This window comes from Carcharodon carcharias (assembly GCF_017639515.1).
Source record: "Carcharodon carcharias isolate sCarCar2 chromosome 40 unlocalized genomic scaffold, sCarCar2.pri SUPER_40_unloc_10, whole genome shotgun sequence".
NCBI classification, from domain to species: domain Eukaryota; kingdom Metazoa; phylum Chordata; class Chondrichthyes; order Lamniformes; family Lamnidae; genus Carcharodon; species Carcharodon carcharias.
This window is the reverse complement of record NW_024470850.1, coordinates 165,251-192,814: the sequence shown is the minus strand read 5'-3', so window position 1 is coordinate 192,814 and position 27,564 is coordinate 165,251. Positions and strand designations below refer to the sequence as shown.

The window sequence follows — 27,564 nt, the reverse complement described above, 5'->3', positions numbered from 1 at the left end:
AGAGCCGCACTGTCGGAGGGTCTAATGCTCCCTGTTGGTCTCCAGGTGCAGGATCTGTCCTCTGACCTTCCTGTCAAAGTCAGAAATGCAGATTCACGCGAAGTCTCACACAGAATCCAAGCCCCATCATTGTCCTCATTGTTCAAAGACATTTGCCAACACCTCGTACCTGGCCCAGCACATCCGCATCCACTCAGGAGCTAAGCCCTACAGCTGCAACTACTGTCAAAAGAGTTTTCGACAGCTCTCTCACCTGCAGCAACACATAAGGTGGGCAGGGGCGCGATAGGGTGGAGGGCAGGGGGGACACAGGAGGCTGGAGGGGGGTTGCGGGAGAGGGGTCGAGGGTGCGGTGCAGAGCAGAGGGAGGAGGGTGTGTGTGTGAGAGAGAGGGGTGTGTGTGTGTGTGAGAGAGGGGGGTGTGTGTGTGTGTGAGAGAGGGGTGTGTGTGTGTGTGAGAGAGGGGTGTGTGTGTGTGTGAGAGAGGGGTGTGTGTGTGTGTGTGAGAGAGGGGTGTGTGTGTGTGTGAGAGAGGGGGGTGTGTGTGTGTGTGTGAGAGAGGGGGGTGTGTGTGTGTGTGTGTGAGAGAGAGGGGGGTGTGTGTGTGTGAGAGAGGGGGGTGTGTGTGTGTGTGAGAGAGAGGGGGGTGTGTGTGTGTGTGAGAGAGAGGGGTGTGTGTGTGTGTGTGTGAGAGGGGGGTGTGTGTGTGTGTGAGAGAGAGGGGGGTGTGTGTGTGTGTGAGAGAGAGGGGTGTGTGTGTGTGTGTGAGAGAGGGGGGTGTGTGTGTGTGTGAGAGAGGGGGGTGTGTGTGTGTGTGAGAGAGGGGGGTGTGTGTGTGTGTGAGAGAGGGGTGTGTGTGTGTGAGAGAGGGGTGTGTGTGTGTGAGAGAGGGGTGTGTGTGTGTGAGAGAGGGGTGTGTGTGTGTGAGAGAGGGGTGTGTGTGTGTGAGAGAGGGGTGTGTGAGAGAGAGGGGGGTGTGTGTGTGTGTGTGAGAGAGGGGTGTGTGTGTGTGTGAGAGAGGGGTGTGTGTGTGTGTGTGAGAGAGGGGGGTGTGTGTGTATGTGAGAGGAGGGTGTGTGTGTGTGTGTGAGAGAGGGGTGTGTGTGTGTGTGAGAGAGGGGTGTGTGTGTGTGTGAGAGAGGGGTGTGTGTGTGTGTGTGAGAGAGGGGTGTGTGTGTGTGTGAGAGAGGGGGGTGTGTGTGTGTGTGTGAGAGAGAGGGGGGTGTGTGTGTGTGAGAGAGGGGGGTGTGTGTGTGTGTGAGAGAGAGGGGGGTGTGTGTGTGTGTGAGAGAGAGGGGTGTGTGTGTGTGAGAGGGGGGTGTGTGTGTGTGTGAGAGAGTGGGGGGTGTGTGTGTGTGTGAGAGAGAGGGGTGTGTGTGTGTGTGTGAGAGAGGGGTGTGTGTGTGTGTGTGAGAGAGGGGGGTGTGTGTGTGTGTGAGAGAGGGGTGTGTGTGTGTGAGAGAGGGGTGTGTGTGTGTGAGAGAGGGGTGTGTGTGTGTGAGAGAGGGGTGTGTGTGTGAGAGAGAGGGGTGTGTGTGTGTGAGAGAGGGGTGTGTGTGTGTGAGAGAGGGGTGTGTGTGTGTGTGAGAGAGGGGTGTGTGTGTGTGAGAGAGAGGGGTATGTGTGTGAGAGAGGGGTGTGTGTGTGTGAGAGAGAGAGGGGTGTGTGTGTGTGAGAAAGAGCGGTGTGTTTGTGTGTGGGAGAGAGGGGTGTGTGTGTGTGAGAGAGAGATAGGTGTGTGTGTGTGAGAGAGGGGTGTGTGTGTGTGAGAGAGGGGTGTGTTTGTGTGTGTGAGAGAGGGGTGTGTGTGTGTGAGAGAGAGTATGGAGGTGTGTGTGTGTGAGAGAGAGTATGGAGGTGTGTGTGTGTGAGAGAGACTATGGAGGTGTGTGTGTGAGAGAGAGTGTGTGTGTGTGAGAGAGGGGTGTGTGTGTGTGAGAGAGGGGTGTGTGTGTGTGAGAGAGGGGTGTGTGTGTGTGAGAGAGGGGTGTGTGTGTGTGAGAGAGGGGTGTGTGTGTGTGAGAGAGGGGTGTGTGTGTGTGAGAGAGGGGTGTGTGTGTGTGAGAGAGGGGTGTGTGTGTGTGAGAGAGGGGTGTGTGTGTGAGAGGGGGGTGTGTGTGTGTGTGTGAGAGGGGGGTGTGTGTGTGTGTGTGAGAGAGGGGTGTGTGTGTGTGTGAGAGAGGGGTGTGTGTGTGTGTGTGAGAGAGGGGGGTGTGTGTGTGTGTGAGAGGAGGGTGTGTGTGTGTGTGTGAGAGAGGGGGGTGTGTGTGTGTGAGAGAGGGGTGTGTGTGTGTGAGAGAGGGGGGGGTGTGTGTGTGTGAGAGAGGGGGGGGTGTGTGTGTGTGAGAGAGGGGTGTGTGTGTGTGTGTGTGAGAGGGGGGTGTGTGTGTGTGTGTGTGAGAGGGGGGTGTGTGTGTGAGAGAGGGGGGGGTGTGTGTGTGTGAGAGAGAGGGGTGTGTGTGTGTGTGAGAGAGAGGGGTGTGTGTGTGTGTGAGAGAGGGGTGTGTGTGTGTGTTTGAGAGAGAGGGGTGTGTGTGAGAGAGAGGGGTATGTGTGTGAGAGATGGGAGTGTGTGTGTGTGTGTGTGAGAGAGGGGTGTGTGTGTGTGAGAGAGGGGTGTGTGTGTGTGTGTGTGTGTGTGTGAGAGAGGGGTGTGTGTGTGTGAGAGAGGGGTGTGTGTGTGTGTGTGTGTGTGTGAGAGAGGGGTGTGTGTGTGTGTGTGTGTGTGTGTGAGAGAGGGGTGTGTGTGTGAGAGAGGGGTGTGTGTGTGAGAGAGGGGTGTGTGTGTGAGAGAGGGGTGTGTGTGTGAGAGAGGGGTGTGTGTGTGAGAGAGGGGTGTGTGTGTGAGAGAGGTGTGTCTGTGTGAGAGAGGGGTGTGTGTGTGAGAGAGGGGTGTGTGTGTGAGAGAGGGGTGTGTGTGTGAGAGGGGGGTGTGTGTGTGAGAGGGGGGTGTGTGTGTGAGAGGGGGGTGTGTGTGAGAGAGGGGGGTGTGTGTGTGTGAGAGGGGGGTGTGTGTGTGAGAGGGGGGTGTGTGTGTGAGAGAGGGGGGTGTGTGTGTGAGAGAGGGGGGTGTGTGTGTGAGAGAGGGGGGTGTGTGTGTGAGAGAGGGGGTGTGTGTGTGAGAGAGGGGTGTGTGTGTGTGTGAGAGGGGTGTGTGTGTTTGTGAGAGGGGTGTGTGTGTGTGAGAGAGGGTGTGTGTGTGAGAGAGAGGGTGTGTGTGTGAGAGAGAGGGTGTGTGTGTGAGAGAGAGGGTGTGTGTGTGAGGGGTGGGTGTGTGTGTGTGAGTGGTGGGTGTGTGTGTGTAGGGCGGTGTGTGTGTGTAGGGCGGTGTGTGTGTGTAGGGCGGTGTGTGTGTGTAAGGGGGCGTGTGTTTGTGTAGGGGGGCGCTGTGTGTGTGTAGGGGGGCGCTGTGTGTGTGTAGGGCGCTGTGTGTGTGTAGGGCGCTGTGTGTGTGTAGGGGGGCGTGTGTGTGTGTAGGGCGCTGTGTGTGTGTGTGTGTAGGGGGGCGTGTGTGTGTGTGTAGGGCGCTGTGTGTGTGTGTGTGTGTGTGTGTGTGTGTGTGTGTGTAGGCCGCTGTGTGTGTGTGTGTGTGTAGGGGGGTGTGTGTGTGTAGGGGGGTGTGTGTGTGTAGGGGGGTGTGTGTGTGTAGGGGGGTGTGTGTGTGTAGGGGTGTGTGTGTGTGTGTGTGTGTGTGTAGGGCGGTGTGTGTGTGTGTAGGGCGGTGTGTGTGTGTGTAGGGCGGTGTGTGTGTGTGTAGGGCGGTGTGTGTGTGTGTGTAGGGCGGTGTGTGTGTGTGTAGGGCGGTGTGTGTGTGTGTAGGGCGGTGTGTGTGTGTGTGTAGGGCGGTGTGTGTGTGTGTGTGTAGGGCGGTGTGTGTGTGTGTGTGTAGGGCGGTGTGTGTGTGTGTGTAGGGCGGTGTGTGTGTGTGTGTAGGGCGGTGTGTGTGTGTGTGTAGGGCGGTGTGTGTGTGTGTGTAGGGCGGTGTGTGTGTGTGTGTAGGGCGGTGTGTGTGTGTGTGTAGGGCGGTGTGTGTGTGTGTGTAGGGCGGTGTGTGTGTGTGTAGGGCGGTGTGTGTGTGTGTAGGGCGGTGTGTGTGTAGGGCGGTGTGTGTGTGTGTGTGTAGGGCGGTGTGTGTGTGTGTAGGGCGGTGTGTGTGTGTGTAGGGCGGTGTGTGTGTGTGTAGGGCGGTGTGTGTGTGTGTAGGGCGGTGTGTGTGTGTGTGTAGGGCGGTGTGTGTGTAGGGCTCTGTGTGTGTGTGTGTAGGTGGGGGTGTGTGTGTGTGTAGGTGGGGGTGTGTGTGTGTGTAGGGGTGTGTGTGTGTGTGTGTGTGTAGGGGGGTGTGTGTGTGTAGGGGGGTGTGTGTGTGTAGGGGGGTGTGTGTGTGTAGGGGGGTGTGTGTGTGTAGGGGGGTGTGTGTGTGTAGGGGGGTGTGTGTGTGTATGTGTGTAAGGGGTGTGTGTGTATGTGTGTAGCGGGGTGTGTGTGTGTGTAGCGGGGTGTGTGTGTGTGTAGCGGGGTGTGTGTGTGTAGGGGTGTGTGTGTGTGTGTAGGGGTGTGTGTGTGTGTGTAGGGGTGTGTGTGTGTGTGTGTAGCGCGGTGTGTGTGTGTAGGGGTGTGTGTGTGTGTAGGGGTGTGTGTGTGTGTGTAGTGTGTGTGTGTAGGGGTGTGTGTATGTGTAGCGCGGTGTGTCTGTGTGTGTAGGGGATGTGTGTATTTGTGTAGAGGGGTGTGTGTATGTGTGTAGGGGGATGTGTGTGTGTGTGTGTGTGTAGCAGTGTGTGAGTGTGTGTAGCGGTGTGTGTATGTGTAGGGGGGTGTGTGTATGTGTGTAGGGGGTGTGTGTATGTGTGTAGAGGGGTGTATGTATGTGTAGGGGTGTGTGTGTGTGTGTGTAGCTGTGTGTGTGTGTAGCTGTGTGTGTGTGTAGCTGTGTGTGTGTGTAGCTGTGTGTGTGTGTAGCTGTGTGTGTGTAGGGGGTGTGTGTGTGTAGGGGGTGTGTGTGTGTGTGTGTGTGTGTGTGTGTGTGTGTGTGTGTGTGTGTAGCGCGAGTGTGTGTGTGTGTGTAGGGTGTGTGTGTGTGTAGGGGGCTGTGTGTGAGGGTGAGCGTTGTCCTGTGCCCCTGGACGATGTGATGCTGTTTAATCTCCTCTGTGTCTCTGGTAGAATCCACACAGGAGATCGGCCCTACAAATGTGCACAGCCGGGGTGTGAGAAATCATTCACTCAACTCTCAAACCTTCAGGTAACGAAGAGAGCACCCCTCCTTCATCGCTCTCTCTCTCTCGTTCACTCGGTCTCTGTCCTTCACTCAGTCTCGGTCCTTCACTCTCTCTCTCTCTCGTTCACTCTCTCTCTCTCTCTCGTTCACTCTCTCTCTCTCGTTCACTCTCTCTCTCTCGTTCACTCTCTCTCTCGTTCACTCTCTCTCGTTCACTCTCTCTCATTCACTCTCTCGTTCACTCGTTCACTCGCTCTCTCGTTCACTCGCTCTCTCGTTCACTCTCTCCCGCCTTCACTCTCTCCCTCCTTCTCCCTCTCCCTCCTTCACTCTCTCTCTCCCTCCTTCACTCTCTCTCTCTCCCCCTCCTTCACTCCCTCTCTCGTTCACTCGCTCGCTCTCTCCCTCCTCCACTCGCTCGCTCTCTCGGCCACCCTCTCGCTCTCTCTCCTTCACTCTCTATCTCTCTCTCTCTCCTTCACTCTCTCCTTCACTTGCTCTCTCCCTCCTTCACTCGCTCTCTCCTTCCTTCACTCGCTCTCTCCCTCCTTCACTCGCTCTCCCTCCTTCACTCGCTCTCCCTCCTTCACTCGCTCTCCCTCCATCTCTCGCTCTCTCTCCACTCTCTCTCTCCTTCACACTCTCTCTCCCTCCTTCACTCGCTCTCTCCCTCCTTCACTCGCTCTCTCCCTCCTTCACTCGCTCTCTCCCTCCTTCACTCGCTCTCTCCCTCCTTTACTCTCTCTCTCCCTCCTTCACTCTCTCTCTCCCTCCGCTCGCTCTCTCCCTCCTTCTCTCGCTCTCTCCCTCCTTCTCTCGCTCTCTCCCTCCTTCTCAAGCTCTCTCCCTCCTTCTCTCGCTTTCTCCCTCCTTCTCTCGCTCTCTCCCTCCTTCACTCGCTCTCTCCCTCCTTCACTCGCTCTCTCCCTCCTTCACTCGCTCTCTCCCTCCTTCACTCGCTCTCTCCCTCCTTCACTCGCTCTCTCCCTCCTTCACTCTCTCCCTCTCTCCTTCACTCTCGCTCTCTCTCTCCTTCACTCTCGCTCTCTCCCTCCTTCACTCTCGCTCTCTCTCTCCTTCACTCTCGCTCTCTCTCTCCTTCACTCTCGCTCTCTCTCTCCTTCACTCTCGCTCTCTCTCTCCTTCACTCTCGCTCTCTCTCCTTCACTCTCGCTCTCTCTCCTTCACTCGCTCTCTCTCTCTCCTTCACTCGCTCTCTCCCTCCTTCACTCGCTCTCTCCCTCCTTCACTCCCTCTCTCTCCTTCACTCTCGCTCTCTCTCCTTCACTCTCGCTCTCTCTCTCCTTCACTCTCGCTCTCTCTCTCCTTCACTCTCGCTCTCTCTCCTTCACTCGCTCTCTCTCTCCTTTACTCGCTCTCTCTCTCCTTCACTCGCTCTCTCCCTCCTTCTCTCGCTCTCTCCCTCCTTCTCTCGCTCTCTCCCTCCTTCACTCGCTCTCTCCCTCCTTCACTCGCTCTCTCCCTCCTTCACTCGCTCTCTCCCTCCTTCACTCTCGCTCTCTCTCTCCTTCACTCTCGCTCTCTCTCTCCTTCACTCTCGCTCTCTCTCCTTCACTCGCTCTCTCTCCTTCACTCGCTCTCTCTCCTTCACTCGCTCTCTCCCTCCTTCACTCGCTCTCTCCCTCCTTCACTCGCTCTCTCCCTCCTTCACTCGCTCTTTCTCTCCTTCACTCGCTCTACCTCCATCTCTCGATCTCCCTCTCCTTCACTCGCTCTCTCCTTCATCTCTCGATCTCCCTCTCCTTCACTCGCTCTCTCTCTCCCTCCCTCGCCTTCTCTCATTCACTCTCTCTCTCCTTCCTTCACTCGCGCTCTCTCTCTCCTTCACTTGCTCTCTCTCTCCTTCACTCGCTCTCTCTCTCCTTCACTCGCTCTCTCTCTCCTTCACTCGCTCTCTCTCCTTCACTCGCTCTCTCTCTCGTGCACTCTCTCCTTCACTCGCTCTCTCTCTCTCTTTCACTCTCTCTCCTTCACTCGCTCTCTCTCTCGTTCACTCTCCTTCACTCGCTCTCTCTCCTTCACTCGCTCTCTCTCCTTCACTCGCTCTCTCTCCTTCCCTCGCTCTCCCTCCTTCCCTCGCTCTCTCCCTCCTTCTCTCGCTCTCTCCCTCCTTCCCTCGCTCTCTCTCCTTCCCTCGCTCTCTCTCCTTCCCTCGCTCTCTCTCTCCTTCGCTCGCTCTCTCTCTCCTTCGCTCGCTCTCTCTCTCCTTCGCTCGCTCTCTCTCTCCTTCGCTCGCTCTCTCTCTCCTTCGCTCGCTCTCTCTCTCCTTCGCTCGCTCTCTCCTTCGCTCGCCCTCTCTCCCTCCCTCGCTCTCCCTCCCTCGCTCTCTCTCCCTCCCTCGCTCTCTCTCCCTCCCTCGCTCTCTCTCCCTCCCTCGCGCTCTCTCCCTCCCTCGCACTCTCTCCCTCCCTCGCTCCCTCTCTCTCCCTGCCTCGCTCCCTCTCCCTCCCTCCCTCGCTCCCTCTCCCTCCCTCCCTCGCTCCCTCTCCCTCCCACGCTCTGTCTCTCTCCCTCCCTCGCTCCCTCTCTCTCCCTCCCTCGCTCCCTCTCTCTCCCTCCCTCGCTCCCTCTCTCTACCTCCCTCTCTCCCTCTCCCTCCCTCGCTCCGTCCCTCTCCCTCCCTCGCTCCCTCTCCTTCCCTCGCTCGCTCTCTCCCTCCCTAGCTCTCTCTCTCTCTCTCTCCATGTTCTCTCTCTCCCTCCCTCGCTCTCTCCCTCCCTCGCTCTCTCCCTCCCTCGCTCTCTCCCTCCCTCGCTCTCTCCCTCCCTCGCTCTCTCCCTCCCTCGCGCTCTCCCTCCCTCGCTCTCTCCCTCCCTCGCTCTCTCCCTCCCTCGCTCTCTCCCTCCCTCGCTCTCTCCCTCCCTCGCTTTCCCTCCCTCGCTCTCTCTCCCTCCCTCGCTCTCTCTCCCTCCCTCGCTCTCTCTCTCCTTCGCTCGCTCTCTCTCTCCTTCGCTCGCTCTCTCTCTCTCCTTCGCTCGCTCTCTCTCTCCTTCGCTCGCTCTCTCTCTCTCCTTCGCTCGCTCTCTCTCTCCTTCGCTCGCTCTCTCTCTCCTTCGCTCGCTCTCTCTCTCCTTCGCTCGCTCTCTCTCTCCTTCGCTCGCTCTCTCCTTCGCTCTCTCTCTCCTTCGCTCGCTCTCTCTCTCCTTCGCTCGCTCTCTCTCTCCTTCGCTCGCTCTCTCTCTCCGCTCGCTCTCTCTCTCCTTCGCTCGCTCACTCTCTCCTTCGCTCGCTCTCTCTCTCCTTCGCTCGCTCTCTCTCTCCTTCGCTCGCTCTCTCTTCCCTCGCTCTCTCTCTCTTCTTCCCTCGCTCTCTCTCTCTTCTTCCCTCGCTCTCTCTCTCTCCTTCCCTCGCTCTCTCTCTCCTTCCCTCGCTCTCTCTCTCTCCTTCCCTCGCTCTCTCTCCTTCCCTCGCTCTCTCTCTCCTTCCCTCGCTCTCTCTCTCCTTCCCTCGCTCTCTCTCTCCTTCCCTCGCTCTCTCTCTCCTTCCCTCGCTCTCTCTCTCCTTCCCTCGCTCTCTCTCTCCTTCCCTCGCTCTCTCTCTCCTTCCCTCGCTCTCTCTCTCCTTCCCTCGCTCGCTCTCTCCTTCCCTCGCTCTCTCTCTCCTTCGCTCGCTCTCTCTCTCCTTCGCTCGCTCTCTCCCTCCTTCACTCGCTCTCTCCCTCCTTCACTCGCTCTCCCTCCATCTCTCGCTCTCTCTCCACTCTCTCTCCTTCACACTCTCTCTCCCTCCTTCACTCGCTCTCTCCCTCCTTCACTCGCTCTCTGCCTCCTTTACTCTCTCTCTCCCTCCTTCACTCTCTCTCTCCCTCCGCTCGCTCTCTCCCTCCTTCTCTCGCTCTCTCCCTCCTTCTCTCGCTCTCTCCCTCCTTCTCACGCTCTCTCCCTCCTTCTCTCGCTTTCTCCCTCCTTCTCTCGCTCTCTCCCTCCTTCACTCGCTCTCTCCCTCCTTCACTCGCTCTCTCCCTCCTTCACTCGCTCTCTCCCTCCTTCACTCTCTCCCTCTCTCCTTCACTCTCGCTCTCTCCCTCCTTCACTCTCGCTCTCTCTCCTTCACTCTCGCTCTCTCTCCTTCACTGGCTCTCTCTCTCCTTCACTCGCTCTCTCTCTACTTCACTCGCTCTCTCCCTCCTTCACTCGCTCTCTCCCTCCTTCACTCCCTCTCTGTCCTTCACTCTCGCTCTCTCTCTCCTTCACTCTCGCTCTCTCTCTCCTTCACTCTCGCTCTCTCTCCTTCACTCTCGCTCTCTCTCCTTCACTCGCTCTCTCTCTCCTTCACTCGCTCTCTCCCTCCTTCACTCGCTCTCTCCCTCCTTCTCTCGCTCTCTCCCTCCTTCACTCGCTCTCTCCCTCCTTCACTCGCTCTCTCCCTCCTTCACTCTCTCCCTCTCTCTCTCCTTCACTCTCGCTCTCTCTCTCCTTCACTCTCGCTCTCTCTCTCCTTCACTCTCGCTCTCTCTCCTTCACTCTCGCTCTCTCTCCTTCACTCGCTCTCTCTCCTTCACTCGCTCTCTCTCTCCTTCACTCGCTCTCTCCCTCCTTCACTCGCTCTCTCCCTCCTTCACTCGCTCTCCCTCCTTCACTCGCTCTTTCTCTCCTTCACTCGCTCTACCTCCATCTCTCGATCTCCCTCTCCTTCACTCGCTCTCTCCTTCATCTCTCGATCTCCCTCTCCTTCACTCGCTCTCTCTCTCCCTCCCTCGCCTTCTCTCATTCACTCTCTCTCTCCTTCCTTCACTCGCGCTCTCTCTCTCCTTCACTTGCTCTCTCTCTCTCCTTCACTTGCTCTCTCTCTCCTTCACTCGCTCTCTCTCCTTCACTCGCTCTCTGTCTCTCTTTCACTCTCTCTCCTTCACTCGCTCTCTCTCTCGTTCACTCTCCTTCACTCGCTCTCTCTCCTTCCCTCGCTCTCTCTCCTTCCCTTGCTCTCTCTCCTTCCCTCGCTCTCTCTCCTTCCCTCGCTCTCTCCTTCCCTCGCTCTCTCCCTCCTTCCCTCGCTCTCTCCCTCCTTCCCTCGCTCTCTCCCTCCTTCCCTCGCTCTCTCCCTCCTTCCCTCGCTCTCTCCCTCCTTCCCTCGCTCTCCCTCCTTCCCTCGCTCTCTCTCCTTCCCTCGCTCTCTCTCCCCTTCCCTCGCTCTCTCTCCTTCCCTCGCTCTCTCTCTCCTTCGCTCGCTCTCTCTCTCCTACGCTCGCTCTCTCTCTCCTTCGCTCGCTCTCTCTCTCCTTCGCTCGCTCTCACTCTCCTTCGCTCGCTCTCTCTCTCCTTCGCTCGCTCTCTCTCTCCTTCGCTCACTCTCTAATTCGCTCGCCCTCTCTCCCTCCCTCGCTCTCCCTCCCTCGCTCTCTCTCCCTCCCTCGCTCTCTCTCCCTCCCTCGCTCTCTCTCCCTCCCTCGCTCTCTCTCCCTCCCTCGCTCTCTCTCCCTCCCTCGCTTTCTCTCCCTCCCTCGCTCTCTCTCCCTCCCTCGCTCCCTCTCCCTCCCTCCCTCGCTCCCTCTCCCTCCCTCCCTCGCTCTCTCTCCCTCCCTCGCTCTCTCTCCCTCCCTCGCTCTGTCTCTCTCCCTCCCTCGCTCTGTCTCTCTCCCTCCCTCGCTCTGTCTCTCTCCCTCCCTCGCTCTGTCTCTCTCCCTCCCTCGCTCCCTCTCTCTCCCTCCCTCGCTCCCTCTCTCTCCCTCCCTCGCTCCCTCTCTCTCCCTCCCTCGCTCCGTCCCTCTCGCTCCCTCGCTCCCTCTCTCTCCTTCCCTCGCTCGCTCTCTCCCTCCCTAGCTCTCTCTCTCCATGTTCTCTCTCTCCCTCCCTCGCTCTCTCCCTCCCTCGCTCTCTCCCTCCCTCGCTCTCTCCCTCCCTCGCTCTCTCCCTCCCTCGCTCTCTCCCTCCCTCGCTCTCTCCCTCCCTCGCTCTCTCTCCCTCCCTCGCTCTCTCTCCCTCCCTCGCTCTCTCTCCCTCCCTCGCTCTCTCTCTCCTTCGCTCGCTCTCTCTCTCCTTCGCTCGCTCTCTCTCTCCTTCGCTCGCTCTCTCTCTCCTTCGCTCGCTCTCTCCTTCGCTCGCTCTCTCTCTCCTTCGCTCGCTCTCTCTCTCCTTCGCTCGCTCTCTCTCTCCTTCGCTCGCTCTCTCTCTCCTTCGCTCGCTCTCTCTCTCCCGCCCTCGCTCTCTCTCTCCCGCCCTCGCTCTCCCTCTCCCGCCCTCGCTCTCTCTCTCCCGCCCTCGCTCTCCCTCTCCCGCCCTCGCTCTCCCTCTCCCGCCCTCGCTCTCCCTCTCCCGCCCTCGCTCTCCCTCTCCCGCCCTCGCTCTCCCTCTCCCGCCCTCGCTCTCCCTCTCCCGCCCCTCGCTCTCCCTCTCCCGCCCTCGCTCTCCCTCTCCCGCCCTCGCTCTCCCTCTCCCGCCCCTCGCTCTCCCTCTCCCGCCCTCGCTCTCCCTCTCCCGCCCTCGCTCTCCCTCTCCCGCCCTCGCTCTCTCTCTCCCGCCCTCGCTCTCTCTCTCCCGCCCTCGCTCTCTCTCTCCCGCCCTCGCTCTCTCTCTCCCGCCCTCGCTCTCTCTCTCCCGCCCCTCGCTCTCCCTCTCCCGCCCTCGCTCTCCCTCTCCCGCCCTCGCTCTCCCTCTCCCGCCCTCGCTCTCCCTCTCCCGCCCTCGCTCTCCCTCTCCCGCCCTCGCTCTCCCTCTCCCGCCCTCGCTCTCCCTCTCCCGCCCTCGCTCTCTCTCTCCCTCCCTCGCTCTCTCTCTCCTTTGCTCGCTCTCTCTCTCTCCTTTGCTCGCTCTCTCTCTCTCCTTTGCTCGCTCTCTCTCTCCCGCCCTCGCTCTCTCTCTCCCGCCCTCGCTCTCTCTCTCCCGCCCTCGCTCTCTCCCGCCCTCGCTCTCTCTCTCCCGCCCTCGCTCTCCCTCTCCCGCCCTCGCTTCTCTCTCTCCGCTCGATGTCTCTCTCCTTCCCTCGCTCTCCCTCTGCTTCCCTCGCTCTCTCTCTCTCCTTCCCTCGCTCTCTCTCCTTCCCTCGCTCTCTCTCTCCTTCCCTCGCTCTCTCTCTCCTTCCCTTGCTCTCTCTCTCCTTCCCTCGCTCTCTCTCTCCTTCGCTCGCTGTCTCTCTCCTTCGCTCGCTCTCTCCCTCCTTCGCTAGCTCTCTCCCTCCTTCGCTCGCTCTCTCTCCTTCGCTCGCTCTCTCTCCTTCGCTCGCTCTCTCTCCTTCGCTCGCTCTCTCTCCTTCGCTCGCTCTCTCTCCTTCGCTCGCTCTCTCTCTCCTTTGCTCGCTCTCTCTCTCCTTCGCTCGCTCTCTCTCTCCTTCACCCGCTCTCTCCTTCGCCGGCTCTCTCCTTCGCCGGCTCTCTCCTTCGCTCGCTCTCTCCTTCGCTCGCTCTCTCCTTCGCTCACTCTCTCCTTCGCTCGCTCTCTCCTTCGCTCGCGCTCTCCTTCGCTCGCTCTCTCCTTCGCTCGCTCTCCTTCGCTCGCTCTCCTTCGCTCGCTCTCTCCTTCGCTCGCTCTCTCCTTCGCTCGCTCTCTCCTTCGCTCGCTCTCTCCTTCGCTCGCTCTCTCCTTCGCTCGCTCTCTCCTTCGCTCGCTCTCTCCTTCGCTCGCTCTTTCCTTCGCTCGCTCTCTCCTTCGCTCGCTTCTCTCCGCTCGCTCTCTCCTTCCCTCGCTCTCTCTCTCCTTCCCTCGCTCTCTCTCTCCTTCCCTCGCTCTCTCTCTCCTTCGCTCGCTCTCTCCCTCCTTCGCTCGCTCTCTCTCCTTCGCTCGCTCTCTCTCCTTCGCTCGCTCTCTCTCCTTCGCTCGCTCTCTCTCTCCTTTGCTCGCTCTCTCTCCCCCGCCCTCGTTCTCTCCCCCGCCCTCGTTCTCTCCCCCGCCCTCGCTCTCTCTCCCGCCCTCGCTCTCTCCCTCCCTCCCTCCTCGCTCTCTCCCTCCTTCGCTGTCTCTCTCCCTCCCTCTCTCCCTCCCTCCCTCGCTCTCTCTCTCCTTCGCTCGCTCTCTCTCTCCTTCGCTCGCTCTCTCTCTCCTTTGCTCGCTCTCTCTCTCCTTTGCTCGCTCTCTCTCTCCTTTGCTCGCTCTCTCTCTCCTTTGCTCGCTCTCTCTCTCCTTTGCTCGCTCTCTCTCTCCTTTGCTCGCTCTCTCTCTCCTTCGCTCGCTCGCTCTCCCCTTCGCTCGCTCTCTCCTTCGCTCGCTCGCTCTCTCCTTCGCTCGCTCTCTCTCCCCTTTGCTCGCTCTCTCTCCTTCGCTCGCTCGCTCTCTCCTTCGCCCGCTCTCTCTCTCCTTCGCTCGCTCTCTCTCTCCTTCGCTCGCTCTCTCTCTCCTTCGCTCGCTCTCTCTCTCCTTCGCTCGCTCTCTCTCTCCTTCGCTCGCTCTCTCTCTCCTTCGCTCGCTCTCTCTCTCCTTCGCTCGCTCTCTCCTTCGCTCGCTCTCTCTCCCTCCGTCGCACTCTCTCCCTCCGTCGCACTCTCTCCCTCCCTCGCTCTCTCTCTCCCTCCCTCGCTCTCTCTCTCCCTCCCTCGCTCTCTCCCTCCCTCCCTCGCTCTCTCCCTTCCTCCCTCGCTCTCCCTCCCTCCCTCGCTCCCTCCCTCCCTCGCTCTCTCCCTCTCTCCCTTCCTCCCTTGCTCTCTTTCCCTTTCTCGCTCTCTTTCCCTTTCTCGCTCTCTTTCCCCTTCTCGCTCTTTCCCCTTCTCGCTCTCTTTCCCTTTCTCGCTCTCTTTCCCTTTCTCGCTCTCTTTCCCTTTCTCGCTCTCTTTCCCTCCCTCGCTCTCTTTCCCTCCCTCGCTCTCTTTCCCTCCCTCGCTCTCTCTTTCCCTCCCTCGCTCTCTCTTTCCCTCCCTCGCTCTCTCTTTCCCTCCCTCGCTCTCTCTTTCCTTCCCTCGCTCTCTCTTTCCCTCCCTCGCTCTCTCTTTCCCTCCCTCGCTCTCTCTTTCCCTCCCTCGCTCTCTCTTTCCCTCCCTCGCTCTCTCTTTCCCTCCCTCGCTCTCTCTTTCCCTCCCTCGCTCTCTCTTTCCCTCCCTCGCTCTCTCTCTCCCGCCCTCGCTTTCTCTCCTTCCCTCGCTCTCTCTCCTTCCCTCGCTCTCTCTTTCCTTCCCTCGCTCTCTCTCTCCTTCCCTCGCTCTCTCTCCTTCCCTCGCTCTCTCTCCTTCCCTCGCTCTCTCTCCTTCCCTCGCTCTCTCTCCTTCCCTCGCTCTCTCTCCTTCCTTCGCTCTCCTTCCTTCGCTCTCTCCTTCCCTCGCTCTCTCTCTCCCTCCCTCGCGCTCTCTCTCCCTCCCTCACTCTCTCTCTCCTTTGCTCGCTCTCTCCTTCGCTCGTTCTCTCTCTTTTGCTCGTTCTCTCTCCTTCGCTCGCTTTCTCTCCTTCGCTCGCTTTCTCTCCTTCGCTCGCTCTCTCTCCTTCGCTCGCTCTCTCTCTCCTTCGCTCGCTCTGTCTCCTTCGCTCGCTCTGTCTCCTTCGCTCGCTCTGTCTCCTTCGCTCGCTCTCTCTCTCCTTCGCTCGCTCTCTCTCTCCTTCGCTCGCTCTCTCTCTCCTTCGCTCGCTCTCTCTCTCCTTCGCTCGCTCTCTCTCCCTCCCTCGCACTCTCTCTCCCTCCCTCGCTCTCTCCCTCCCTCCCTCGCTCTCTCCCTCCCTCCCTCGCTCTCTCCCTCCCTCCCTCGCTCTCTCCCTCTCTCCCTTCCTCCCTTTCTCGCTCTCTTTCCCTTTCTCGCTCTCTTTCCCTTTCTCGCTCTCTTTCTCTTTCTCGCTCTCTTTCCTCTTCTCGCTCTCTTTCCCTTTCTCGCTCTCTTTCCCTTTCTCGCTCTCTTTCCCTTTCTCGCTCTCTTTCCCTCCCTCGCTCTCTTTCCCTCCCTCGCTCTCTTTCCCTCCCTCGCTCTCTTTCCCTCCCTCGCTCTCTCTTTCCCTCCCTCGCTCTCTCTTTCCCTCCCTCGCTCTCTCTTTCCCTCCCTCGCTCTCTCTTTCCCTCCCTCGCTCTCTCTTTCCCTCCCTCGCTCTCTTTCCCTCCCTCGCTCTCTCTTTCCCTCCCTCGCTCTCTCTTTCCCTCCCTCGCTCTTTCCCTCCCTCGCTCTTTCCCTCCCTCGCTCTTTCCCTCCCTCGCTCTTTCCCTCCCTCGCTCTTTCCCTCCCTCGCTCTCTTTCCCTCCCTCGCTCTCTTTCCCTCCCTCGCTCTCTTTCCCTCCCTCGCTCTCTTTCCCTCCCTCGCTCTCTTTCCCTCCCTCGCTCTCTTTCCCTCCCTCGCTCTCCGCCTCCCTCCCTCTCTCTCCCTCAACCCTACCTCGCTCTCCGCCTCCCTCCCTCTCTCTCCCTCAACCCTACCTCGCTCTCCATCAACCCTCCCTCGCTCTCCATCAACCCTCCCTCGCTCTCCCTCAACCCTCCCTCGCTCTCCCTCAACCCTCCCTCGCTCTCTCTTTCCCTCCCTCGCTCTCTCTCTCCTTCCCTCGCTCTCTCTCTCCTTCCCTCGCTCTCTCTCTCCTTCCCTCGCTCTCTCTCTCCTTCGCTCGCTGTCTCTCTCCTTCGCTCGCTCTCTCCCTCCTTCGCTAGCTCTCTCCCTCCTTCGCTCGCTCTCTCTCCTTCGCTCGCTCTCTCTCCTTCGCTCGCTCTCTCTCCTTCGCTCGCTCTCTCTCCTTCGCTCGCTCTCTCTCCTTCGCTCGCTCTCTCTCCTTCGCTCGCTCTCTCTCCTTCGCTCGCTCTCTCTCCTTCGCTCGCTCTCTCTCTCCTTCGCTCGCTCTCTCTCTCCTTTGCTCGCTCTCTCTCTCCTTGGCTCGCTCTCTCTCTCCTTGGCTCGCTCTCTCTCTCCTTCGCTCGCTCTCTCTCTCCTTCACCCGCTCTCTCCTTCGCCGGCTCTCTCCTTCGCCGGCTCTCTCCTTCGCCCGCTCTCTCCTTCGCTCGCTCTCTCCTTCGCTCGCTCTCTCCTTCGCTCGCTCTCTCCTTCGCTCGCTCTCTCCTTCGCTCGCTCTCTCCTTCGCTTGCGCTCTCCTTCGCTCGCTCTCTCCTTCGCTCGCTCTCCTTCGCTCGCTCTCTCCTTCGCTCGCTCTTTCCTTCGCTCGCTCTCTCCTTCGCTCGCTCTTTCCTTCGCTCGCTCTCTCCTTCGCTCGCTTCTCTCCGCTCGCTCTCTCCTTCCCTCGCTCGCTCTCTCCTTCCCTCGCTCTCTCTCTCCTTCCCTCGCTCTCTCTCTCCTTCCCTCGCTCTCTCTCTCCTTCGCTCGCTCTCTCTCTCCTTCGCTCGCTCTCTCCCTCCTTCGCTCGCTCTCTCTCCTTCGCTCGCTCTCTCTCCTTCGCTCGATCTCTCTCTCCTTTGCTCGCTCTCTCTCCCCCGCCCTCGTTCTCTCCCCCGCCCTCGTTCTCTCCCCCGCCCTCGTTCTCTCCCCCGCCCTCGCTCTCTCTCCCGCCCTCGCTCTCTCCCTCCCTCCTCGCTCTCTCCCTCCTTCGCTGTCTCTCTCCCTCCCTCTCTCCCTCCCTCCCTCGCTCTCTCTCTCCTTCGCTCGCTCTCTCTCTCCTTTGCTCGCTCTCTCTCTCCTTTGTTCGCTCTCTCCTTTGCTCGCTCTCTCTCTCCTTTGCTCGCTCTCTCTCTCCTTTGCTCGCTCTCTCTCTCCTTTGCTCGCTCTCTCTCTCCTTTGCTCGCTCTCTCTCTCCTTTGCTCGCTCTCTCTCTCCTTTGCTCGCTCTCTCTCTCCTTTGCTCGCTCTCTCTCTCCTTCGCTCGCTCTCTCTCCTTCGCTCGCTCTCTCTCCTTCGCTCGCTCTCTCTCCTTCGCTCGCTCTCTCTCTCCTTTGCTCGCTCTCTCTCCCCCGCCCTCGTTCTCTCCCCCGCCCTCGTTCTCTCCCCCGCCCTCGCTCTCTCTCCCGCCCTCGCTCTCTCCCTCCCTCCTCGCTCTCTCCCTCCTTCGCTGTCTCTCTCCCTCCCTCTCTCCCTCCCTCCCTCGCTCTCTCTCTCCTTTGCTCGCTCTCTCTCTCCTTTGCTCGCTCTCTCTCTCCTTCGCTCGCTCTCTCTCTCCTTCGCTCGCTCGCTCTCCCCTTCGCTCGCTCTCTCCTTCGCTCGCTCGCTCTCTCCTTCGCTCGCTCTCTCTCTCCTTTGCTCGCTCTCTCTCCTTCGCTCGCTCGCTCTCTCCGCTCGCTCTCTCTCTCCTTCGCTCGCTCTCTCTCTCCTTCGCTCGCTCTCTCTCTCCTTCGCTCGCTCTCTCTCTCCTTCGCTCGCTCTCTCTCTCCTTCGCTCGCTCTCTCTCCCTCCGTCGCACTCTCTCCCTCCCTCGCTCTCTCTCTCCCTCCCTCGCTCTCTCTCCCTCCCTCGCTCTCTCTCCCTCCCTCGCTCTCTCTCTCCCTCCCTCGCTCTCTCCCTCCCTCCCTCACTCTCTCCCTCCCTCCCTCGCTCTCCCTCCCTCCCTCGCTCCCTCCCTCCCTCGCTCTCTCCCTCTCTCCCTTCCTCCCTTGCTCTCTTTCCCTTTCTCGCTCTCTTTCCCTTTCTCGCTCTCTTTCCCCTTCTCGCTCTTTCCCCTTCTCGCTCTTTCCCCTTCTCGCTCTCTTTCCCTTTCTCGCTCTCTTTCCCTTTCTCGCTCTCTTTCCCTTTCTCGCTCTCTTTCCCTCTCTCGCTCTCTTTCCCTCCCTCGCTCTCTTTCCCTCCCTCGCTCTCTCTTTCCCTCCCTCGCTCTCTCTTTCCCTCCCTCGCTCTCTCTTTCCCTCCCTCGCTCTCTCTTTCCCTCCCTCGCTCTCTCTTTCCTTCCCTCGCTCTCTCTTTCCCTCCCTCGCTCTCTCTTTCCCTCCCTCGCTCTCTCTTTCCCTCCCTCGCTCTCTCTCTCCCGCCCTCGCTTTCTCTCCTTCCCTCGCTCTCTCTCCTTCCCTCGCTCTCTCTTTCCTTCCCTCGCTCTCTCTCTCCTTCCCTCGCTCTCTCTCCTTCCCTCGCTCTCTCTCCTTCCCTCGCTCTCTCTCCTTCCCTCGCTCTCTCTCCTTCCTTCGCTCTCCTTCCTTCGCTCTCTCTCCTTCCCTCGCTCTCTCTCTCCCTCCCTCGCTCTCTCTCTCCCTCCCTCACTCTCTCTCTCCTTTGCTCGCTCTCTCCTTCGCTCGTTCTCTCTTTTGCTCGTTCTCTCTCCTTCGCTCGCTTTCCCTCCTTCGCTCGCTCTCTCTCCTTCGCTCGCTCTCTCTCTCCTTCGCTCGCTCTGTCTCCTTCGCTCGCTCTCTCTGTCCTTCGCTCGCTCTCTCTCTCCTTCGCTCGCTCTCTCTCCCTCCCTCGCACTCTCTCTCCCTCCCTCGCTCTCTTTCTCCCTCCCTCGCTCTCTCTCTCCCTCCCTCGCTCTCTCCCTCCCTCCCTCGCTCTCTCCCTCCCTCCCTCGCTCTCTCCCTCCCTCCCTCGCTCTCTCCCTCTCTCCCTTCCTCCCTTTCTCGCTCTCTTTCCCTTTCTCGCTCTCTTTCCCTTTCTCGCTCTCTTTCCCTTTCTCGCTCTCTTTCCCTTTCTCGCTCTCTTTCCCTTTCTCGCTCTCTTTCCCTCCCTCGCTCTCTTTCCCTCCCTCGCTCTCTTTCCCTCCCTCGCTCTCTTTCCCTCCCTCGCTCTCTTTCCCTCCCTCGCTCTCTCTTTCCCTCCCTCGCTCTCTCTTTCCCTCCCTCGCTCTCTCTTTCCCTCCCTCGCTCTCTTTCCCTCCCTTGCTCTCTCTTTCCCTCCCTTGCTCTCTCTTTCCCTCCCTTGCTCTCTCTTTCCCTCCCTCGCTCTCTCTTTCCCTCCCTCGCTCTTTCCCTCCCTCGCTCTTTCCCTCCCTCGCTCTCTTTCCCTCCCTCGCTCTCTTTCCCTCCCTCGCTCTCTTTCCCTCCCTCGCTCTCTTTCCCTCCCTCGCTCTCTCTTTCCCTCCCTCGCTCTCTTTCCCTCCCTCGCTCTCCGCCTCCCTCCCTCTCTCTCCCTCAACCCTCCCTCGCTCTCCCTCAACCCTCCCTCGCTCTCCCTCAACCCTCCCTCGCTCTCCCTCAACCCTCCCTCGCTCTCCCTCAACCCTCCCTCGCTCTCCCTCAACCCTCCCTCGCTCTCCCTCAACCCTCCCTCGCTCTCTCAACCCTCCCTCGCTCTCTCTCAACCCTCCCTCGCTCTCCCTCAACCCTCCCTCGCTCTCCCTCCACCCTCCCTCGCTCTCCCTCAACCCTCCCTCGCTCTCCCTCCACCCTCCCTCGCTCTCCCTCCACCCTCCCTCGCTCTCCCTCCACCCTCCCTCGCTCTCCCTCCACCCTCCCTCGCTCTCCCTCCACCCTCCCTCGCTCTCCCTCAAACCCTCCCTCGCTCTCCCTCAACCCTCCCTCGCTCTCCCTCAACCCTCCCTCGCTCTCCCTCAACCCTCCCTCGCTCTCCCTCAACCCTCCCTCGCTCTCCCTCAACCCTCCCTCGCTCTCCCTCAACCCTCCCTCGCTCTCCCTCAAACCCTCCCTCGCTCTCCCTCAACCCTCCCTCGCTCTCCCTCAACCCTCCCTCGCTCTCCCTCAACCCTCCCTCGCTCTCCCTCAACCCTCCCTCGCTCTCCCTCAACCCTCCCTCGCTCTCCCTCAACCCTCCCTCGCTCTCCCTCGCTCTCCCTCAACCCTCCCTCGCTCTCCCTCAACCCTCCCTCGCTCTCCCTCAACCCTCCCTCGCTCTCCCTCAACCCTCCCTCGCTCTCCCTCAAACCCTCCCTCGCTCTCCCTCAACCCTCCCTCGCTCTCCCTCAACCCTCCCTCGCTCTCCCTCAACCCTCCCTCGCTCTCCCTCAACCCTCCCTCGCTCTCCCTCAACCCTCCCTCGCTCTCCCTCAACCCTCCCTCGCTCTCCTCAACCCTCCCTCGCTCTCCCTCAACCCTCCCTCGCTCTCCCTCCACCCTCCCTCGCTCTCCCTCCACCCTCCCTCGCTCTCCCTCCACCCTCCCTCGCTCTCCCTCCACCCTCCCTCGCTCTCCCTCCACCCTCCCTCGCTCTCCCTCCACCCTCCCTCGCTCTCCCTCAACCCTCCCTCGCTCTCCCTCAACCCTCCCTCCCTCTCCCTCAACCCTCCCTCGCTCTCCCTCAACCCTCCCTCGCTCTCCCTCAACCCTCCCTCGCTCTCCCTCAACCCTCCCTCGCTCTCTCTTTCCCTCCCTCGCTCTCACTCACCTTCGCTTGCTTTCTGCCTCCCGCACTCGGTCTCTGCGTCCCGCCTTCTCTCTCTCCCTCCCTCGCTCGTTCGCTCTCTATCTCCTTCGCTCGCTGTCTCTCTTTTCGCTCGCTCTTTCTCTCCTTCACTCGCTTTCTCTCTCCTTCGGTCTCCTTCGCTCGCTCGCTCCTTCGCTCGCTCTCTCCTTCGCTCGCTCTCTCCTTCGCTTGCTCTTCTCCTTCGCTTGCTCTCTCTCTCCTTCGCTCGCGCTCTCTCTCCTTCGCTCGCGCTCTCTCTCCTTCGCTCGCTCTCTCTCTCCCGCCCTCGCTCTCTCTCTCCCGCCCTCGCTCTCTCTCTCCCGCCCTCGCTCTCTCTCTCCTGCCCTCGCTCTCTCTCTCCCGCCCTCGCTCTCTCTCTCCCGCCCTCGCTCTCTCTCTCCCGCCCTCGCTCTCTCTCTCCCGCCCTCGCTCTCTCTCTCCCGCCCTCGCTCTCTCTCTCCCGCCCTCGCTCTCTCCCGCCCTCGCTCTCTCTCTCCCGCCCTCGCTCTCTCTCTCCCGCCCTCGCTCTCTCTCTCCCGCCCTCGCTCTCTCTCTCCCGCCCTCGCTCTTTCTCCCGCCCTCGCTCTCTCTCTCCCGCCCTCGCTCTCTCTCTCCCGCCCTCGCTCTCTCTCTCCCGCCCTCGCTCTCTCTCTCCCGCCCTCGCTCTCTCTCCCGCCCTCGCTCTCTCTCCCGCCCTCGCTCTCTCTCCCGCCCTCGCTCTCTCTCCCGCCCTCGCTCTCTCTCCCGCCCTCGCTCTCTCCCTCCCTCCTCGCTCTCTCCCTCCTTCGCTGTCTCTCTCCCTCCCTCTCTCCCTCCCTCCCTCGCTCTCTCTCCTTTGCTCGCTCTCTCTCTCCTTTGTTCGCTCTCTCTCTCCTTTGCTCGCTCTTTCTCTCCTTTGCTCGCTCTCTCTCTCCTTTGCTCGCTCTCTCTCTCCTTTGCTCGCTCTCTCTCTCCTTTGCTCGCTCTCTCTCTCCTTTGCTCGCTCTCTCTCTCCTTTGCTCGCTCTCTCTCTCCTTTGCTCGCTCTCTCTCTCCTTCGCTCGCTCGCTCTCCCCTTCGCTCGCTCTCTCCTTCGCTCGCTCTCTCTCTCCTTTGCTCGCTCTCTCTCCTTCGCTCGCTCGCTCTCTCCTTCGCTCGCTCTCTCTCTCCTTCGCTCGCTCTCTCTCTCCTTCGCTCGCTCTCTCTCTCCTTCGCTCGCTCTCTCTCTCCTTCGCTCGCTCTCTCTCTCCTTCGCTCGCTCTCTCTCTCCTTCGCTCGCTCTCTCTCTCCTTCGCTCGCTCTCTCTCTCCTTCGCTCGCTCTCTCTCCCTCCGTCGCACTCTCTCCCTCCCTCGCTCTCTCTCTCCCTCCCTCGCTCTCTCTCCCTCCCTCGCTCTCTCTCCCTCACTCGCTCTCTCTCTCCCTCCCTCGCTCTCTCCCTCCCTCCCTCACTCTCTCCCTCCCTCCCTCGCTCTCCCTCCCTCCCTCGCTCCCTCCCTCCCTCGCTCTCTCCCTCTCTCCCTTCCTCCCTTGCTCTCTTTCCCTTTCTCGCTCTCTTTCCCTTTCTCGCTCTCTTTCCCCTTCTCGCTCTCTTTCCCCTTCTCGCTCTTTCCCCTTTCTCGCTCTCTTTCCCTTTCTCGCTCTCTTTCCCTTTCTCGCTCTCTTTCCCTCTCTCGCTCTCTTTCCCTCTCTCGCTCTCTTTCCCTCCCTCGCTCTCTTTCCCTCCCTCGCTCTCTCTTTCCCTCCCTTGCTCTCTCTTTCCCTCCCTCGCTCTCTCTTTCCCTCCCTCGCTCTCTCTTTCCCTCCCTCGCTCTCTCTTTCCCTCCCTCGCTCTCTCTTTCCTTCCCTCGCTCTCTCTTTCCCTCCCTCGCTCTCTCTTTCCCTCCCTCGCTCTCTCTTTCCCTCCCTCGCTCTCTCTCTCCCACCCTCGCTTTCTCTCCTTCCCTCGCTCTCTCTCCTTCCCTCGCTCTCTCTTTCCTTCCCTCGCTCTCTCTCTCCTTCCCTCGCTCTCTCTCCTTCCCTCGCTCTCTCTCCTTCCCTCGCTCTCTCTCCTTCCTTCGCTCTCCTTCCTTCGCTCTCTCTCCTTCCCTCGCTCTCTCTCTCCCTCCCTCGCTCTCTCTCTCCCTCCCTCACTCTCTCTCTCCTTTGCTCGCTCTCTCCTTCGCTCGTTCTCTCTCTTTTGCTCGTTCTCTCTCCTTCGCTCGCTTTCTCTCCTTCGCTCGCTCTCTCTCCTTCGCTCGCTCTCTCTCTCCTTCGCTCGCTCTGTCTCCTTCGCTCGCTCTCTCTCTCCTTCGCTCGCTCTCTCTCTCCTTCGCTCGCTCTCTCTCCCTCCCTCGCACTCTCTCTCCCTCCCTCGCTCTCTCCCTCCCTCGCTCTCTCTCTCCCTCCCTCGCTCTCTCCCTCCCTCCCTCGCTCTCTCCCTCCCTCCCTCGCTCTCTCCCTCCCTCCCTCGCTCTCTCCCTCCCTCCCTCGCTCTCTCCCTCTCTCCCTTCCTCCCTTTCTCGCTCTCTTTCCCTTTCTCGCTCTCTTTCTCTTTCTCGCTCTCTTTCCCTTTCTCGCTCTCTTTCCCTTTCTCGCTCTCTTTCCCTTTCTCGCTCTCTTTCCCTCCCTCGCTCTCTTTCCCTCCCTCGCTCTCTCTTTCCCTCCCTCGCTCTCTCTTTCCCTCCCTCGCTCTCTCTTTCCCTCCCTCGCTCTCTCTTTCCCTCCCTCGCTCTCTCTTTCCCTCCCTCGCTCTTTCCCTCCCTCGCTCTTTCCCTCCCTCGCTCTCTTTCCCTCCCTTGCTCTCTTTCCCTCCCTCGCTCTCTCTTTCCCTCCCTCGCTCTCTTTCCCTCCCTCGCTCTCTTTCCCTCCCTCGCTCTCCGCCTCCCTCCCTCGCTCTCCCTCAACCCTCCCTCGCTCTCCCTCAACCCTCCCTCGCTCTCCCTCAACCCTCCCTCGCTCTCCCTCAACCCTCCCTCGCTCTCCCTCAACCCTCCCTCGCTCTCTCAACCCTCCCTCGCTCTCCCTCAACCCTCCCTCGCTCTCCCTCAACCCTCCCTCGCTCTCCCTCAACCCTCCCTCGCTCTCCCTCCACCCTCCCTCGCTCTCCCTCCACCCTCCCTCGCTCTCCCTCCACCCTCCCCTCGCTCTCCCTCCACCCTCCCTCGCTCTCCCTCCACCCTCCCTCGCTCTCCCTCCACCCTCCCTCGCTCTCCCTCCACCCTCCCTCGCTCTCCCTCAACCCTCCCTCGCTCTCCCTCAACCCTCCCTCGCTCTCCCTCAACCCTCCCTCGCTCTCCCTCAACCCTCCCTCGCTCTCCCTCAACCCTCCCTCGCTCTCCCTCAACCCTCCCTCGCTCTCCCTCAACCCTCCCTCGCTCTCCCTCAACTCTCCTCGCTCTCCCTCAACTCTCCCTCGCTCTCCCTCAACCCTCCCTCGCTCTCCCTCAACCCTCCCTCGCTCTCCCTCAACCCTCCCTCGCTCTCCCTCAACCCTCCCTCGCTCTCCCTCAACCCTCCCTCGCTCTCCCTCAACCCTCCCTCGCTCTCCCTCAACCCTCCCTCGCTCTCCCTCAACCCTCCCTCGCTCTCCCTCGCCCTCCCTCCCTCTCCCTCGCTCTCCCTCAACCCTCCCTCGCTCTCCCTCAACCCTCCCTCGCTCTCCCTCAACCCTCCCTCGCTCTCCCTCAACCCTCCCTCGCTCTCCCTCAACCCTCCCTCGCTCTCCCTCAACCCTCCCTCGCTCTCCCTCAACCCTCCCTCGCTCTCCCTCAACCCTCCCTCGCTCTCCCTCAACCCTCCCTCGCTCTCCCTCAACCCTCCCTCGCTCTCCCTCAACCCTCCCTCGCTCTCCCTCAACCCTCCCTCGCTCTCCCTCAACCCTCCCTCGCTCTCCCTCAACCCTCCCTCGCTCTCCCTCAACCCTCCCTCGCTCTCCCTCCACCCTCCCTCGCTCTCCCTCCACCCTCCCTCGCTCTCCCTCCACCCTCCCTCGCTCTCCCTCCACCCTCCCTCGCTCTCCCTCCACCCTCCCTCGCTCTCCCTCCACCCTCCCTCGCTCTCCCTCCACCCTCCCTCGCTCTCCCTCCACCCTCCCTCGCTCTCCCTCCACCCTCCCTCGCTCTCCCTCCACCCTCCCTCGCTCTCCCTCCACCCTCCCTCGCTCTCCCTCCACCCTCCCTCGCTCTCCCTCCACCCTCCCTCGCTCTCCCTCCACCCTCCCTCGCTCTCCCTCCACCCTCCCTCGCTCTCCCTCAACCCTCCCTCGCTCTCCCTCAACCCTCCCTCGCTCTCCCTCAACCCTCCCTCGCTCTCCCTCAACCCTCCCTCGCTCTCCCTCAACCCTCCCTCGCTCTCTCTTTCCCTCCCTCGCTCTCACTCACCTTCGCTTGCTTTCTGCCTCCCGCACTCGGTCTCTGCGTCCCGCCTTCTCTCTCTCCCTCCCTCGCTCGTTCGCTCTCTATCTCCTTCGCTCGCTGTCTCTCTTTTCGCTCGCTCTTTCTCTCCTTCACTCGCTTTCTCTCTCCTTCGGTCTCCTTCGCTCGCTCGCTCCTTCGCTCGCTCTCTCCTTCGCTCGCTCTCTCCTTCGCTCGCTCTTCTCCTTCGCTCGCTCTCTCTCTCCTTCGCTCGCGCTCTCTCTCCTTCGCTCGCGCTCTCTCTCCTTCGCTCGCTCTCTCTCTCCCGCCCTCGCTCTCTCTCTCCCGCCCTCGCTCTCTCTCTCCCGCCCTCGCTCTCTCTCTCCCGCCCTCGCTCTCTCTCTCCCGCCCTCGCTCTCTCTCTCCCGCCCTCGCTCTCTCTCTCCCGCCCTCGCTCTCTCTCTCCCGCCCTCGCTCTCTCTCTCCCGCCCTCGCTCTCTCCCGCCCTCGCTCTCTCTCTCCCGCCCTCGCTCTCTCTCTCCCGCCCTCGCTCTCTCTCCCGCCCTCGCTCTTTCTCCCGCCCTCGCTCTCTCTCTCCCGCCCTCGCTCTCTCTCTCCCGCCCTCGCTCTCTCTCTCCCGCCCTCGCTCTCTCTCTCCCGCCCTCGCTCTCTCTCCCGCCCTCGCTCTCTCACCCGCCCTCGCTCTCTCTCTCCCGCCCTCGCTCTCTCTCTCCCGCCCTCGCTCTCTCTCTCCCGCCCTCGCTCTCTCCCCTGCCCTCGCTCTCTCTCCCGCCCTCGGTCTCTCTCTCCCGCCCTCGGTCTCTCTCTCCCGCCCTCGGTCTCTCTCTCCCGCCCTCGGTCTCTCTCTCCCGCCCTCGGTCTCTCTCTCCCGCCCTCGTTCTCTCTCTCCCGCCCTCGTTCTCTCTCTTCCGCCCTCGTTCTCTCTCTCCCGCCCTCGGTCTCTCTCTCCCGCCCTCGGTCTCTCTCTCCCGCCCTCGGTCTCTCTCTCCCGCCCTCGGTCTCTCTCTCCCGCCCTCGGTCTCTCTCTCCCCCCCTCGGTCTCTCTCTTCCCCGCCCTCGGTCTCTCTCTCCTCCCCTCGGTCTCTCTCTCCCGCCCTCGCTCTCTCTCTCCAGCCCTCGCTCTCTCTCTCCAGCCCTCGCTCTCTCTCTCCAGCCCTCGCTCTCTCTCTCCAGCCCTCGCTCTCTCTCTCCAGCCCTCGCTCTCTCTCTCCAGCCCTCGCTCTCTCTCTCCCGCCCTCGCTCTCTCTCTCCAGCCCTCGCTCTCTCTCTCCCGCCCTCGCTCTCTCTCTCCCTCCCTCCTCGCTCCCTCCCTCCTCGCTCTCTCCCTCTCTCCCTCGCTCTCTCTCTCCTTCCCTCACTCTCTCTCTCCTTCCCTCGCTCTCTCTCTCCTTCCCTCGCTCTCCCTCTCCTTCCCTCGCTCTCCCTCTCCTTCCCTCGCTCTCTCTCTCCTTCCCTCGCTCTCTCTCCTTCCCTCGCTCTCTCTCTCCTTCCCTCGCTCTCTCTCTCCTTCCCTCGCTCTCTCTCTCCTTCCCTCGCTCTCTCTCTCCTTCCCTCGCTCTCTCTCTCCTTCCCTCGCTCTCTTTCTCCTTCGCTCGCTCTCTTTCTCCTTCGCTCGCTCTCTCTCCTTCGCACGCTCTCTCCTTCGCTCGCTCTCTCCTTCGCTCGCTCTCTCCTTCGCTCGCTCTCTCCTTCGCTCGCTCTCTCCTTCGCTCGCTCTCTCCTTCGCTCGCTCTCTCCTTCGCTCGCTCTCTCCTTCGCTCGATCTCTCCTTCGCTCGCTCTCAACTTCGCTCTCTCTCTCCTTCGCTCGCTTCTCTCTCTCCGCTCGCTCTCTCTCTCCTTCCCTCGCTCTCTCTTTCCTTCCCTCGCTCTCTCGCTCCTTCCCTCGCTCTCTCTCTCCTTCCCTCGCTCTCTCTCTCCTTCCCTCGCTCTCTCCCTCCCTCTCTCTCTCCTTTGCTCGCTCTCTCATTCCTTTGCTCGCTCTCTCATTCCTTTGCTCGCTCTCTCATTCCTTTGCTCGCTCTCTCTCTCCTTTGCTCGCTCTCTCTCTCCTTTGCTCGCTCTCTCTCTCCTTTGCTCGCTCTCTCCTTTGCTCGCTCTCTCTCTCCTTTGCTCGCTCTCTCTCTCCTTTGCTCGCTCTCCTTTGCTCGCTCTCTCTCTCCTTTGTTCGCTCTCTCTCTCTCCTTTGCTCGCTCTCTCTCTCTGCTTTGCTCTCTCTCTGTCCTTTGCTCGCTCTCTCTCTCTCCTTTGCTCGCTCTCTCTCCTTTGCTCGCTCTCTCTCTCTCCTTTGCTCGCTCTCTCTCTCTCCTTTGCTCGCTCTCTCTCTCTCCTTTGCTCGCTCTCTCTCTCTCCTTTGCTCGCTCTCTCTCCTTTGCTCGCTCTCTCTCCTTCACTCTCTCTCTCCTTCGCTCGCTCTCTCTCTCCTTTGCTCGCTCTCTCTCTCCTTTGCTCGCTCTCTCTCTCCTTTGCTCGCTCTCTCTCTCCTTTGCTCGCTCTCTCTCTCCTTTGCTCGCTCTCTCTCTCCTTTGCTCGCTCTCCTTTGCTCGCTCTCTCTCTCTCCTTTGTTCGCTCTCTCTCTCTCCTTTGCTTGCTCTCTCTCTCTGCTTTGCTCGCTCTCTCTCCTTTGCTCGCTTTCTCTCTCTCCTTTGCTCGCACTCTCTCCTTTGCTCGCTCTCTCTCTCTCCTTTGCTCGCTCTCTCTCTCTCCTTTGCTCTCTCTCTCTCCTTTGCTCGCTCTCTCTCCTTTGCTCGCTCTCTCTCCTTTGCTCGCTCTCTCTCCTTCGCTCGCTCTCTCTCTCCTTCGCTCGCTCTCTCTCTCCTTGGCTCGCTCTCTCTCTCCTTCGCTCGCGCTCTCTCTCCTTGGCTCGCTCTCTCTCTCCTTCGCTCGCTCTCTCTCTCCCGCCCTCGCTCTCTCTCTCCCGCCCTCGCTCTCTCTCTCCCGCCCTCGCT

At 61.0% G+C, this 27,564-nt stretch overlaps 1 protein-coding gene across 1 annotated transcript in view; it reads left to right on the top strand.

Annotated features, from left to right (window-relative positions):
- Positions 1 to 27,564, top strand: part of LOC121275022 (zinc finger protein 362-like) — a gene marked incomplete at its 5' end in the record, with an annotated part of 108,621 nt that overhangs the window by 21,342 nt on the left and 59,715 nt on the right. Inside the window, 2 exons of the mRNA XM_041182413.1 lie at positions 46 to 270; positions 5,164 to 5,242. Of these exons, the coding sequence (XP_041038347.1) occupies positions 46 to 270; positions 5,164 to 5,242 (304 nt within the window). The remainder of the gene's footprint in view (positions 1 to 45; positions 271 to 5,163; positions 5,243 to 27,564) is intronic.